Raw genomic sequence first — 15931 nt, 5'->3', positions numbered from 1 at the left:
TTTCCCTTCCAGTGTTGGCTCTGGAACAGTCCCCAGACACAGTGATACGACAAGGCCAGTCCACAAATCTGAGCTGTTCCAAGAAGAAATCCAGCAGCACAGCAATGCACTGGTACAGGTTGCCTTTGGGGAAGGACTCCAGACTGGTCCTAGTGGCTTCTGCACTGGAAGCTGGTAAAGCAACCGTTGAGGAGGATCTCCGAAGCCATTTCAAGAGCAGTGAGATACAAGGAGACAAGATTACCCTCTTGATAGAGCATGCCTTCCTCAATGACTCTGGCATGTATTACTGCGCTGAGAGTGAAACACAGTGGCTAGGCTGCTGAGGGAGCTGAGCACAAACCTCCCCCTGCACAAAAGGGACCTGCTTTCCTCCTTGTTGGTGCTGCACAAGGCAGGATGATCCCTTTCCACTCACTACGTCCTCTGCTTCCTAGCCTTTCCTTCCTCCTCTTCTCAGACTCTGTGAGTTTATTTGTCCTGCTTTCTCTCCTTGCCACCCCACTAGTCCCTGCCTCCCTCTTCATTTAACTCTCATTTATGTTATATTCACTTCTGCCAACCCTTCTTCCCCTCTCTGACTCACTTTCTCTCCCCACCTTCTTTCTGTCTCTCTTCAACCTGCACTCCGCAGACTTCCTCTCATTTAACTCCAGCCAACCCTGCTCATCATTCTCGCTGTCAAACAGAAAGGATGTTCATGTGAGAAGTTCTTGGTGTAGCTTCAGATGAAAGGCAAGGCCAGGCAGGTGGCATATTAGCTGGTACCAAGTGGGAGCTGCCCACATGCTCCTCCATGACAGTGACCTGTCCAAGGTTATCTGGTGGCCAAGAGATACACAGAGCACAGTGCAGGCCTGAAGGACACGCACACACAACGCAGCTCAGCACAAGCCTGTGCCTACTCAGGTTAACTGTTATGCAGATCACTAACTCCTCCAGGTCAGGATCACTACCTTCCATCCCCTGATTCCCAAAGGTATTACATAAATTACAGATTATGTTAGCAAGCTGTGCACCTAATAGAAAGTTTCCTGTCAGGTTAGTGTTATCTCTGTCATAACATACACTAGTGTGCAGCACAGGCCTGCATGGGGTACTCCAGCAGGTTCCCACACTGCAGCTTCTCACGCTAACATACAGGTTTCTCAAGCCGTCAAGCCCAACAGAGCAGGCATGGCCTGTTTGAGGTCACTAACTCCTCAAACACCATGTGTTCTGCAAGGCTCCCAGTGCACTGCTCGGCCACCTACACAGCCCAGGGAACCCCACGGGAAATGGAAACCCTTCCCATGGACACATCAAGCACAGTCTTCTCTCAGCTGGAGTGCTGGGGGTGTTGTGTGGGTATTTCCTGTTGCCTGCACAATTTAGGTCACACTCTTTGTTCTTTTCTCCCTTTTCTTTTGAGGAATCTGGGGTCATTCCTGAACCTCCTGTAGGCAGTTGGTGGAAATTAATGCAATGGGACACACTCGGAACTGCAACAGAGGATCTGGGAGCTGGAGGCGTTGCTGTACCCTTCTGTTAAAAGGGTGCAGGGGAACGTCTTCACTGCAAAGCCCATGACAGCCTTGAAGAGTTGGATCACTCGCTCTCTTGTAGGGCCAGCCTTCCACTGCCATGCATCGCTGGGCCCACAGCATGGCACAGACGTGCAGAGGCTCTCTCAGGCCTCTGACACACAGAGAGTGTGTCAGTGTACACAAACTGAAAGCCTCACTGCCTGCAGTGATTTTCCACAGCCTTGGATTGCTGAACAAGGCTGTGCTGCATGTAGAGAAGACAAGATTTTCTCCAGCTCTGTCCATCCTCGTCCTGCTGCTCCTTTGCAGAAAGCTACAAAAAGAAGAGTATCAGCTCTTCCCTGGCATGAAGAAGGTAAGTCTCTACCAGCTTATCTCATGGTGAATACCCTTCTCCTCAGAAATCGATCTGTGGTGCAGTCTCCCTAGACTCAGTCCCAGTGCAGAGCCAAAGGCAGCCTATTCTCTCCCTGAGATCTCCCTTTGGAGGAAAAGAAGAACAGTTACAGAACTCCTCTCTGTCATGCTACAACAGACACCAGAATGACAGGTCAGCAGCCTTTCCCATACCTGGGCAACATGACGAGCAGCACTGGGATAAGCAGAGAAGATTCCATATTGCAGCTTCAGAGTTGGGAGTCTATGAGTATGATGGTGTCTAGAGAGGAGACTTAGCTGAGGGGCACAGACACAAACATGCATTCCTGTGCTCTCTTTCTCTTCCCTTCATTTGATGCCTCTTTGTGCATCTCTGTGCACACACTCAGGCTGCCACACAGCCCCATCATGCTCTTGTGCTAACACTTATCTCCCACCTACACATGCACACACACACACACACACAGAGCAGGAAGTCAGTGGAGCAGTGTACATGTACCTCGTGCCTGCATGCAGGTGTCATTCTTCACTGTTCCCAGCCAGCCAACTGCCTTCTCACATTTCAGGCTCTCTCTCACTGCCCTGCCCAGCTGCAAAGAGACATGTCTCTTCCTCTCTTAACCTTTCCTCTTCACACTTCTCTATGCCTGTGCTGTCACCACAGGCAGGTTGCTGGAAGGAGGTGGCCTTTCTCCATGGTTGTCCACTTGTTCACTGTGGCCATCCTGGTCCCTGTGGGTAAGTGAGTTTCCCTTCTGCTTGAACAGTTGCGCTGCAGCTGCTGCTGCAAAATCAGCTGTGTGCGCAGTCACTGGAAGTGCTCCATTCTCCAAGGCTTCCAGGGGGAGGACGGGCAATGAACAAGGTGAGCTCTCCCTCAGGCTCTCAACTCATAAATCTCTACAGAACTACAAATTTAGGTTTTCTGTCCCATTTTAGTACTTCAGTTGAGGGTACTGAAGTATTTTTCATGACAAATTTGCTATTGTATTTGAAGCTGTTTTGATTTTTTTCTCCTATGTGTCTCTCTCAGACAAAAGGGACACTGTCCCACAGCTTGCTGACATGCTTATGCCATCCCATCCCATGTCATACTTCAAGGATGCGTTTCATTTCCCCTTCAATGCATTTCACTCCTCATGTCTCTTCCCTTCTCTTTCCAGGCCAGGCTCTTCAGCAATCACCAGACACAGTTGTGCAGGTGGGAGACTCTGTGACTCTGACCTGTTCCGAAAAGGAGAATGCATTCGCAAGCATGTACTGGTACAAGTTGCCCATGGGGAAGGATGCCACTCTTCAGCTAGTTGTATACTCTGTGGAAGGTGGCATGGCAGAGATTGAGAAGGAATTCAGAAACCACTTCCAGAGTAATGGGACTAAGAGCAACCGCTTATCTGTGGAGATAGATCATGCCCTACTCAATGACTCAGGGACATATTTCTGTGCTAATCAAGACCCACAGTGACTCAAAAGCTGGAGCAGCATAGCACAAACCTTTCAATGCAAACAGGGATCTGACCCCACCACACACACAGCCCTGTATTTGACAGTACTGCATTTTCTCCTCTTGCCCTCCAGCTCTGTCTACTTAAGGAAAGTGGTGGTATTGTCTGTCTGTCTTCTGCTTGGTCTCTAATTTTTTTCCTATTCTTTCCCATCTCTGAATCACCTTTTGATCCTTTTTTCTTCTTGTACTCAATACCTTACCTCATTTCTCTGCCATCCATAGAGTGCCTCTCACTTTCCTCCTCTAGTCTCTTTCTCTCTGTCCCCTTCTCCTTTCTTCTCTATCCTCTCTCATACCTGTCCCTCTCCTATTTCTTATATCCTCTTCCATTTCTTCTCCCTTTCAGCCTGTTACACTAATTCACGTGTAAGCAGCCTTGTTCGCAACAGCTCTTTCCTCCTCCACTAGCTGGAAAGCCAAGGACAACCTGGAGTTGAATGTGGCAAGGGATCCCAGAGTTGAGCACTCCTGTGTGTGCTCATGTGTCTACGAGATTCGAGAGTCCCCTGGGATTGTTCACAAAGTGGTTTCTGAGAGTTACAGGTGCTGGTAACCTGGGGCTCAGCACACTGCTGTGTGCAAGGGGCTTTGAGTTCAAGAGCACTGGCAGGACCATGCCACTGAGCATTTCTATGGGCATGCTGGTCCTTTGGTCCCACCAGTCTCCAGGGAATGGGTACGCTGCTATGTGCCAGTCCCCAGGTTGCACCATTACCCTGTGACTTGAACACTCAGATGTATACAATGTAGCTCAAGTCTTGATGGTATCTGGGGACGGAGTACAGTCCTGTAGGTGAGGAGCTCCAAGTCACAGGGTGCTCTGTGGCAATAATGCACCATACCTTTGGCTCTGATAGCCAGAATGGAGCTGTCACAGCCAGGAGGGGATCATTCCCCCATCCTGCTCCACAGTGGGGAGGCCACAGCTGTGGACCAGTGCCACCTTGCATCCCCAAGACAAGGGAGATGTCTTTCAGGGGTCTTGGAGATGGTGAGCACCAAAACACAGGGAAGGTGAGGAGAGGTTGAGAGTTCTGAGTCTGTCCAGCCAGAAGATGAGAAGGCAGGGGAGTATTAGTTACAGCCTTTCATTCCCCAGAGGGAGCTGAGGACGGGTTAGAGACAGACTCTTCTTGGATGTGCCCAGGAAAGAACTGAAAGGTGATGGGCACAAGCTAGAATGGGGAAATTCTGCTGAAGCAGAGGGACAAATCCTTTGCCAGAGGAGCGGGACAGACCTGGGACAGGATCTGGTACTTGAAGGAGTGGTTTGCATCTGGGGAAACTTTCCAAACTGCCTTGGTCCAGGCCCTGAGAGACCTGCACCAATTCTAGAGTTAGCCCTTACCTGAGCAGAGGGCAGACTTGGATACCACCACCACACACACCCCCATGTACCTCTCTGAGCATTTGGTGTATTCCTCAGTGCAGTCAGCTTTCAAGAAGAATGGGGGAATTTTTGGATGAGTGTGTTTGTGGTACTCACATAGACTGCTGGTTCTTCATTAAAGTCAAGCAAAGAAAGACAAATGTCTTCTAATCCTGTCTGGTGAAAGGAAGAAGCAGGTAGAAAGTTACTCTCTGTGGAAGAAAGGTGCCCTCTGTCCCTTTTCCCGTACGCAGACCATTTCATGGTTCAGGTGTTACAGGTGAACACATTTGCTGAAACCAGTTCTGGGATTCTTAAAAAACACCTTTGATTTCAAAGAGGTTCTAGTGGGGTCCAATCACACAGGACTGCTGTCTTAGATCAGGGCCCCAGGATTTGTCCAATATGAGTGTCCTCAAGCCTTGATTTGCATCCAGTGTTCCTTATTCCATCACCCAGAAAAGCTCAGCTCCCTTTCAGCCACTGGGGCTGCATTCCACTCTACCTGGACTTCTCTGGACCAGACCAACCCAGCCTGGCTGTCCCCATCCCAACTTTCCTTTGTCCTGTGGTCAGGGTGGGATGGGTGCCCTCTCTGTGCCCATTGGGTCAGGAGGTGGAACCAAGGCCTGGGGTCTCTCCCACACGCCACTTATATCTTGGCCATTCAAAGCATTGTTCATCATGATCCTGCCACTGAACCTGCCTTTACCCTGGGAAGATGAAGTGCTAAGGCTTGGACAATAAGCCCAAGCCAGAGTTGACCTATAGATGAATCCTGTACATTTTATAACTGATAACCATTGTGCTAATAGGTATTATACTAAGTTATAGCAAACCAACTATTCTGATGTAAAAGGTGGGAGTATTGAAGCCTGAGCAACAGGCCCTGAACTGAAACTGCTAACTCTGTATGTAGTCATTAGTGAAATATGCATAGAAGATATAGCTTAAACATCATAAAACATGTCTATTTTGAATGTATCCTTATATTTCTTTATGTGTGAGCAAGATAACAAGGCCACAGAAACAGTTGTCTGGATTTGTGACCTTGCTCATAAATTAACTAGATAAGCAGGGAAACTCCCTTAGCTTCTCCCTTAAGCCTTGGCCAGGCTCTGGGGGGAACCTAACGTGAGATGAAAACCAGATATTTCCGCTTAAAACAAAGGTGCCAGCTATTCTGGTTTACTGATTTTTAGGTATATAAGGCTGGGCCCGCTCACAGCGACTTTGGAAGCCTCACCTACGGGTGGACGCACTGCGTAGGATTTCCCACGTGCAGGGAAAGGTTCTCCAAATCCTTGCTGTAACCGGGGCTCCCCAGCGACTGCGGATCTGGATGATGGTAAAGTATGCAAGTGGTGATGTATCTTTCTTAATCACTATTCTCTCTCTCTCTCAAGTAGTAATGATTTGATGCATTACCCTGTATTTTCCTATTTGTTTAAGTGCACTGTTCTGTCTTTTCTTACTGTATGTTTTCTGTATTATTCTGTTATATTATTTAGTTATTTCTAGTAAAATACACCTGCTCTTTTCACTCCGGTGTCTGAGTTTAATTGATATTCCTGATCATCAAAACAGAAGACAAATGGATGTCAGTTTTTTCCCAGTGTGAAGCAGAGGCTGTCTATATCCCTGTCCAGGGCCAATATTCAGCTATTGGCCCAAACCTCTGCCCACACAGGTCCAGCCTGGGAACTGAGTGCTCTGCACTCATGTCACCAGGTTATAGGGCACAGGTAGCTTCCCCAGAGAAGGAGAGGTCATAATCCACTTGGCGATTAATCACATAATCCCCCTGGGAAGTAATCCCATAATTCTTTTGGGATTAATCCTATTATCCCAATGAAAATAATTCTGTAATGCCATTGAGGAGTGATACCATAACCCTCCTACAGTCAGTCCCATAAACTCAGTGAGGATTAGTCCTGTAATCCCAAACAGGAAAAAGTCTGAAATCCCATTTGGGATTATTCCCAAACTACACACGGGCATTAAGCAGGTCACTGCAATGTGATTAAACCCATACCTGAAATTCTGTTTGTCTCAGAATCCCAGTGGGAAATGATCCCATAATCCCTGCCAAGAGAGAAGCCAGAAATAATCCTGAGACAGAGACCATTCACATTTTTCCCTGAGGAAAATCACAGGGCTGCAAATGAGGTGGTCAGGATGACTTTAACCTTTTGTGCAATTTTGCATAGAAGATATAAAGAGTTAATTTTTCTGCACATGGCCCCAGTGGCAACACAAGACTGCTTTTCAGGGAACCCAAGCATCCAGACTCCCAGCCCCACAGCCCAGACCAGATGGACAATTTAGTGCCTTGGATCTCATCTAAGAGGTTCCCAGTGGGCTCAGGAGAGAGTTAGTCAAGAGCACTAAAGCATCCCAGGGGGTTTGAAGCAGGATAAGTACCCTTGCCCCTTCCCATCATCCTCTCCCCACATTCAGACACCTGGAGCACAGGGTTTTTATTTTACTTTCTTGGATATTTCTGGAGTCTGGATACACCAGTTAGGACTTCACTTTGTGTCAAGTTCCTCCTACCCCAGTTCAAGTCCTCAACTTTGGGCCCAGCCCTTCCCTGAGAATAGGGGAGAGTAAGATGCTCAAGGAGACGACTCTCTCCACCTCCCTGCCCCTTCTGTGTCTATAGTCTGTACTTCCCCACAGGTTCATTACGCTGCACATTCCCCAGAGACTGTCTCTCACCCCAGGCTGCCCCACCACTGCCCTGGGCTGTGTGTGTTTTCACCTGGGCTTGGTGGAGAGGCCCTAGCCCCACTTCATGACCCTATCTAGAGATCTCAGCCTTGTGGGACAAAGGGACAAGTTTGCTACACAGTGTGAAGAGAATGTGAAATCTGAGTTCAGAGCACACAGAAACTCTGAAGAGGAACACAGGGAGCAAAGCAAGTCTCCCGCTACCACCTTCCACCCTCAACCCAAGGAAAGGAGATGGGCCACAACTGCATGTTGGCTGCCAATGGTCACCTTTCTGGTTCTGACTCATTGTTCTAAAAGCTTTCAGACTCCCACAGGGAAGCTCTTGCCATGCAATGGAAAGGGTGATGTGTGGGGGTGGACGGGTATGAGTGTGGGGGGGTGTGCTTTACATGCTTGCTTAGGGGCATGGAGGATCTTGACCTTTTCCCAGATCCACCCTCTGAGTGATACAAAACAGATTACACAAGTCAGTCCCCAGGGGTACATGAAGCTAGGACCTGACTGTCCTTAGGACTTGGTGTCCCTGGATTGAGCATGATGGCTCACTGGATCACCTCTTCAGGGACTACAGGGGTAAGCAGTAACAGACACCCTCTGTGGTGCAGTTCTCAGACACCCAGTGGGTAAACCCCTGACTAGCACAGAAGCTTCTGTTATGAGGCAAGTTGTTGACTTTGTTCTCCCAGGTGACTTCCTGGGAGCACAAGATGTTTGACTTGAGTCCTAGGCTCCTAAACCACTAAGGAGGCTCCTTAATCACTTTGGGCTCAGTGATATATGATGAAGAGGAGAATAGGGGCCACCAGCTCTCCCTGTAAACAAAACTAGGCACATCAGCAAAAGAAACAGACCAGGCAGGTTCTCCACCCCTAGGAAGGTGGGATTTGGGATAGTGAGGCCTCCTTCTGTGGCTCTGCAAGCACAGCACACAATGTCCCACTTGGTCTCCAGGCAAAGACCAACTCTTCTACACGGCAGATCCAAAGTCTCAGCTTCGATGCCCTGTCTCCTTCTGACCACCTTGGAAAACATCGCTGTCTCCCTTCTTCCATTCCTTCCCGCTTCCCCTTGAGGGAGATGATCCCAGAACCACAGCTGCTGAAGATGGGCAAATATTTTTTTGCTAAACTGTGGGACAGAGGTCCAGGCAGAGGCCCAATGGTCAGCCTATGGTTGATAGTGATAAGGCCCCAGCAGTGCAGAATAAATGTCTCTGTCGCTCCACTTGCCTTATCTACCAGAAAGCTTTCACAGTTTAGCACTCACAGAATCACAGAATCATCTAGGTTGGAAAAGACCTTGAAGATCATCTAGTCCAACCATTAACCTAGCACTGACAGATCCCAACTACACCATATCCCTAAGTGCTATGTCAACCCGCCTCTTGAACACCTCCAGGGATGGGGACTCCACCACCTCCCCGGGCAGCCCATTCCAACGCCTAACTACCCATTCTGTGAAGAAATACTTCCTAATAGCTAGTCTAAACCTTTCCTGGAGCAACTTGAGGCCATTACCTCTTGTCACAGAATCACAGAATCGTCTAGGTTGGAAAAGACCTTGAAGATCATCCAGTCCAACCATTGACCTAACACTGACAGTTCCCAACTACACCATATCCCTAAGCGCTATGTCGACCCTACTCTTGAACACCTCCAGGGATGGGGACTCCACCACCTCCCTGGGCAGCCCATTCCAACGCCTAACAACCCGTTCTGTAAAGAAATGCTTCCTAATATCTAGTCTAAACCTTCCCTGGAGCAATTTGAGGCCATTACCTCTTGTCCTATCGCTTGTTACTTGTTTAAAGAGACTCATCCCCAGCTCTCTGCAGCCTCCTTTCAGGTAGCTGTGGAGGGCGATGAGGTCTCCCCTCAGCCTCCTCTTCTTCAGACTAAACAACCCCAGTTCCCTCAGCCGCTCCTCGTACGACATGTGCTCCAGGCCCTTCACCAGCTTCATTGCCCTTCTTTGGACACACTCGAGTGATTCAGTGTCCTTTTTGTAGTGAGGGGCCCAAAACTGAACACAGTAATCGAGGTGCGGCCTCACCAGTACCGAGTACAGGGGCAAGATCCCTTCCCTGTCCCTGCTGGCCACACTATTTCTGATACAAGCCAGGATGCCATTAGCCTTCTTGGCCACCTGGGCACACTGCTGGCTCCTGTTCAGCTGACTGTCAATCAACACCCCCAGGTCCCTCTCTGACTGGCAGCTCTCCAGCCACTCCTCCCCAAGCCTGTAGCGCTGCTGGGGGTTGTTGTGGCCGAAGTGCAGCACCCGGCATTTGGCCTTATTGAAACTCCTCCAGTTGGCCTTAGCCCATTGTTCCAGCCTGTCCAGATCTCTCTGCAGAGCCTCCCTACTCTCGAGCAGATCAACACTCCCACCCAACTTGGTGTCATCTGCAAACTTATAGGTGCACTTGATCCCCTCCTCTAGATCATCAATAAAGATATTAAACAGGAGTGGCCCCAAAACGGAGCCCTAGGGGACACCACTCGTGACCGGCTGCCAACCGGATTTAACTCCATTCACCACAACTCTTTTTGGCCCGGCTATCCAGCCAGTTTTTTACCCAGCGAAGCGTGCGATCATCCAAGCCTCAAGCAGGCAGTTTTGCCAGGAGAATTCTGTGGGAAACGGTGTCAAAGGCCCTACTGAAGTCAAGGTAGACAACACCCACAGCCTTTCCCTCATCCGATAAGCAGGTCGCCCTGTCGTAGAAGGACATCAGGTTTGTCAAGCAGGACCGGCCTTTCATAAACCCATGCTGACTGGGCCTGATCATCTGGTTGTCCCGCATGTGTTGTGTGATGGTACTCAGGATGAGCTGCTCCATCAGCTTCCCAGGTACCGACATCAAGCTGACAGGCCTGTAATTTCCTGGATCATCCTTCCGACCCTTCTTATATATAGGCGTCACATTGGCCAGTTTCCAATCTGTCGGGACCTCCCCGGTCAGCCAGGACTGCTGGTAAATGATGGAAAGCGGTTTGGCAAGCACCCCAGCTAGCTCCTTCAGCACCCTCGGGTGTATCCCATCTGGTCCCATAGAGTTGTGTATGTCTATGTGATGCAGTAGGTCTCTGACTGTCTCCTGGATTGTGGGGGGGTCGTTCTCCCAGTCTCTGTCCTCTGGCTGAGAAGGCTGGATTCCCTCAATATAACTAGTCTTGTTATTAAAGACTGAGGCAAAGAAGGCATTAAGCACCTCAGCCTTCTCCTCATCACTTGTTACCATGTTTCCTCCTGCCTCTAGCAGGGGATGGAGACTCTCCCTGGTCTTTCTTTTGCTACTGACATACTTACAGAAACATTTCTTGTTATCCTTGATTGCTGAAGCCAGGTAAATTCCAGCTGGGCTTTAGACCTCCTCATTTCTGCCCTGCATAGCCTCACAGCCTCTTTGTAATCACTGTGATTGGCTAGCCCCTTCTTCCAAAGGCCGTAAACTCTCCTTTTCTCCCTGAGTTCCAGCCAAAGCTCCCTGTTCAGCCAGGGTGGTCTTCTCTGTTGCTGGCTTCTCTTACAGCACCTGGGGACAGCCTGTTCCTGAGCCATTAAGACTTCCTTCTTAAAGAGTGCCCAGCCTTCCTGGACCCCTATACCCTTCAGGATCGTCTCCCTAGGGATCCTTTCAAGCAGGTGCCTAAACAAGACAAAGTCAGCCCTTTTGAAGTCCAGTATGTCAGTTCTGCTTAGCCCTCTCCTGGTCTCTCTAAGAATAGAGAACTCTATTATTTCATGATCGCTGTGCCCTAGTTGTCCTCCGACCTCCACATCCTCCACCAGTCCTTCTCTGTTCACAAAGAGGAGATCCAGCAGGGCACCTTCTCTGGTTGGTTCTCTCACCAGTTGTGTCAGAAAGTTGTCTCCCACACATTCCAGGAATATCTGGGACTGGTCCTGTTCTGCTGTATTTCCAGCAGATGTCTGGGAAGTTAAAGTCTCCCACAAGAACAAGGGCAAGCAATCGTGAGATTTCTCCTAAATGCCTACAGACTATTTCACCCACCTCTCTGTCCTGGGTGGGTGGCCTATAGTAGACTCCTACTACAACATCTGCCCTGTTGGCCTTCCCCCTGAGTCTAACGCAAAGACATTCTACCCTGTCTTCACTACACTTGTGCTCAAAGCAATCATAACAGTCCCTAACATACAGCGCCACGCTACCACCTCTTTTTCTTGTCTATCCCTCTGTAAGAGTCAGTCAGAAGATCAGCATTGTCTCAACATTGTCATCAGGCACATGGACAGTGAGGTACCCGGCAATGGCCTGTTTGGAGTGCAGTTGCCGATCCCTGGAGTGGAATGTGGTGCAAAGGCTCCTGAATGCAGAACTGTGTGGCACAGCCAGCGCTGTGCTGTTCTCCTGAGTACTGAACCGTGTGGTGCAGGCAGTGCAGTGCTGTTCTTCAGTGCCTAAGCTGTGTAGTGCAAAGAGTGCTGTATTATTGTTTGGTACCTGGGCCTAGCCGGAGCTGTTAGAGATAATTGCATAGTCATTGTCAAAAAAGATGGATCGCAACTGTTGCCATAACATCAATGAAGAAATCATGAACCTTAGATGAACTTTACTTCATTATAATACCAAAACACACCTCCTGGTTGAAGGTTACCCACCTCCAAGACTGACCACACCTCAGACACTCCCCCCTGCGCACGCGTGGTGGACTCGCTCGAGAAGGGCGGAGATATGATAATTGAATTCTGAGAAGGGCGGAGACCCCTGAGGCAGAGGTGGAGCAAGGTGTGTTACTAAGCATAAAAGATGACTTCTGGACAACGAAAATTGGAAGCTTTCCCCACCAAGGACCACAATGATCAACGACGCAGCATCTGCTGGACCCAGGACCGTTAGGATGTCGTGAGATCAGCGGTGGTAGCTATAACCTCTCTCCCTCCTCTCTCTAAACTTAACTTTACTTTTCTCCTTTCTTTCACCCATCTCTAACTATCGCATGCCGCTTCACAGGCAACACAATAAAGTTTCACTGTTTGATTACTGCTATCCCCTTTGGTGTTGGTCAACTTAATTATGCATTTTCGAGATCGTAGCAAACAAACCATCACGAGTCCACCGAGTGGACCGTGACACCCTCCTAAAGAGCTTGTAGCCATCAACAGGCGCACTCCAGTCATGGGAGACATCCCACCATGTTTCTGTAATAGCCACAACATCATAATTTTCCTGTTTCATCATGGCTTCAAGCTCCTCCTGTTTGTTACCCATGCTGCATGCATTGGTATACATGCACTTCAGATGAGCTGATGTTTTGCCCCCTTCCCCCTTCAAATCTAGTTTAAAGCTCTGTCAATGAGCCCAGATAACTCCTGCCCCAAGATCGTCTTCCCCCTCTGGGACAGGTGCATTCCATCTAATGCCAAAAGGTCTGGTGCCCTGTATACCAACCCATGATTGAAAAATCCAAAACCCTGATGGTAACACCAGTCTTGGAGCCACAAATTCATCTGTTGAGTTCTCCGGTATTCTTCTTCATCCATCCCCCCAACTGAAGGGGTGGAGGAGAACACAATTTGTGCCCCCGACCCCTTAATCACTTTCCCCAGGGACCTGAAATCTCTCTTCATTGCTTTAGGATTTCTCCTGGTAATATCGTTGCTACCTACCTGAAAAACCAGGAGAGGGTAGTAGCCCTTGGGTCTCACTAGAGTAAGGAGTTTTGCCTTGAGGTCCTTGAAGCGGGTCCCATGGAGGCAGCAGACTTCCCTATGAAGTGAGTCCAGTCTGCATATGGGGCCTTCGATACCCCTCAGAATGGAGTCACCCACTACAATGACTCTTCTGGGGTTCTTTTTAGAACTGGTTTTAATACCTGGTCTAGAATGATCCGGCCTTGGTGGACCTTGGTCTTCCTCCTTGTTTGTCTCATTTTCTTCCTCCTTCTCTTCTTCACTCAAAAGTTACAGGGCCCCAAATCTATTGTGAAGGGACACCATGGAGGGTGAGGGAGGTCGGGAGAGGATTTTCCTGCCTCCCTGAGCGGGGACCTGTTTCCAGCCTCCCCCATCTCTTACGTCCCCTCCTTCTGCCTGGTAGCAAGAGGATGAGGGATTACCTACCTCGTTTGGAGCCTCCATTTGCACCTGTTGCTTTAGGGGTGCTAGGGTGTTACTCCACCAATCGATTTCCCTTTCACACTCCCTAATACTTCTTAATCTCTCGACCTCTTCTTTGAGTTCCGCAACCAGGCTGAGCAGGTCATCCAGTTGATCACAGTGCACACAGGTGTTATCACTGGTGCCTTCCGACAGGACTGACAGGCTCAGGCACTCCCTGCAGCCCGGGACCTGGACCGCTGCATGTTTGCGTGGCAGCTCCGTCTGGGTCGCCAGGTTCTTTCTGATGGTGGTTTTGACCCGAGTGGAGACCATGGTTCAGACTACTCGTGGAGGATGATAAGATGAAATTAGCTCAGATAAGTTCTAGTCCCCGGAGATAGACTGCGCCCTGTCCACTCACCCTGCCCGCGCGAACTGCCGCACAAACTGCCGCGCCTCACCCTTCTGACGCGCCACGCCCTGTTTGCCTGCCCTGTTCGCCGTGCTCCTGGTCGCTTGCACTCCCTGGGGGCTGCTCTTGTACTTGAGGGGCGTGGGGTGTTGTCACTCCAGTCTCCGCCCACTCTGACTCACCGCCATCCTCGTTAGCAGCAGCTCACTCTTCCCTCTCAGGGGGGGAGACGACTTGAGGCTCTCCCTCTTCCCTGGGCTTCTGCCTTCGCGTCTTGCGGTTTTGCCATGGGTTTCTGATGCTTTCAGGAGGGTCCCCTGCCACTGTCCTCCTCTTCGGAGCCCCTCTCCTCAGCAACTCACTCACATCAAGAGCCTGAGCAGCCACCAGAAGTACCCATAAAGGGGAAGTTAAAACAACCAGAGAATGAAGTAAAAGCAACACTCACAGGTAAGATATCCAAACAAGGTAGCAGAAAGGGCCCCAGTGTGTACAGGGGAAAAATCTCTGGAGGGACAATGCCAGTCTTGCTTCCTTTTATGTAAAGTCATGCTTGTTGGCTTGAGACCAGTTGAGGCTCCCCGCGTATTCCAAAACACCACGCGTAAAATGGATATATAGTTGGGTAAATTGAAGGGCCTCCTTGAAGGCCCCTCTCAGCTGGCCTGAGACCCTCCAACTGCACTGGACGTCTTCCCTGATGTGTTGTAACAGAAACCTGTGGAGAAAAAGAAACGTCACAGGTCGTATCGCCTGCCCTATGCATGCATTAGTTATTAAATATGTGATTGTGTTTCACGAAATAGTTAAAATAAGCTTGTGTACGGGTTTTTGCCTATTTAATAAACTGTCACTGATAAACATCCACCTGGGTCTGACTCCAGTGCTGTGGTTGCAACCGGTGCCTGACACTCCCTTGCCTCATTCATACAATGCCACAGGTCATCTGTCCTCCAGCAGAGATAAAATGTGAGCAGTGATGTAAGTTCTTTCCTGTGGCTCACATATTTACTTTCAGCCATCCAGAGAGCTACAGGCAAGTATGAGCATCAAAACCCACAGTAACATAGCTTATGCATTGGCTCAGATGGCTCTTTGCATGCAAGAGATTCTTCTGTGCAAGCTGGAAGTCTGTCAGCACACATATCTTTCTCTGGCATATTTTCACCTGTGAGAACCCAGAAGCGCCAGAGCTTTTTAACAGCTGCTTTCAAGTTCCTCCTCATCACAGAATCATCTCGGTTGGAAAAGAGCTTGAATCATCCAGTCCAACCATTACCCTCACTCTGACCGTTCTCAATTCCACCAGATCCTCACCTCAGTGCTGGGTCAACCTGATTCTTAAACCCCTCCAAGGATGGGGACTCCACCACTGCCCTGGGCAGCCCATTCCAATGCCCAACAACCCCTTCTGGAAAGAAATACTTCCAGAGATCCAGTGTAAACCTACCTTGGCGCACCTTGAGGCCATTCCCTCTTGTCCTATTGCTTGTTACAGCATCCCCCCTGCCCTGCCTCAAACTCGGGCTCCCATCCAGCTCCATCATGCTCCTGTGATTGCATGCACACATACACATATATAAAGTCAGCTGTGCAGGTGTTGTGTGTGAGTGTTATCTCCCACTGATCCCAGCCACTCAACTACTTTCTTACATTTCAGGCACTCTCACACTGCCCTGCCCACGCCCAATGTTATGCAACTCTACCTTCCTAAGCATTTCCTCCTCAACGTCCTTTGTGCCTGCGCTTGCACTGCCACCACAGGCAGATTTCCATTGCTGACTTATTTTTTTTTTTCTGATTTCCTCACCATTTGAAATGTTTCTAATACATTGACATTTTCTGTCAGCTATTTCTACTGGTTATTCATTGACAGATGAGAAACTTGCCTATAGTTTTAAACACATCCCATCCCTTATGCCTTCTAGATGCTGCAG

The 15931-nt window shown here is 49.3% G+C and overlaps 1 gene segment (V, D, J or C); it reads left to right on the top strand.

Annotated features, from left to right (window-relative positions):
* The window catches only part of LOC141917673 (T cell receptor beta constant 2-like), a 51556-nt gene that overhangs the window by 502 nt on the left and 35123 nt on the right, over nt 1-15931 (top strand). The window contains 1 exon segment of the C gene segment in view: nt 13-310. Coding sequence covers nt 13-310 — 298 coding nt within the window.

The sequence above is a fragment of the Strix aluco genome, chromosome 2 (assembly GCF_031877795.1).
Source record: "Strix aluco isolate bStrAlu1 chromosome 2, bStrAlu1.hap1, whole genome shotgun sequence".
Lineage (NCBI taxonomy): Eukaryota > Metazoa > Chordata > Aves > Strigiformes > Strigidae > Strix > Strix aluco.
Note: the sequence above shows the minus strand (reverse complement) of the source record. Positions and strands in the feature narration are given on the sequence as shown.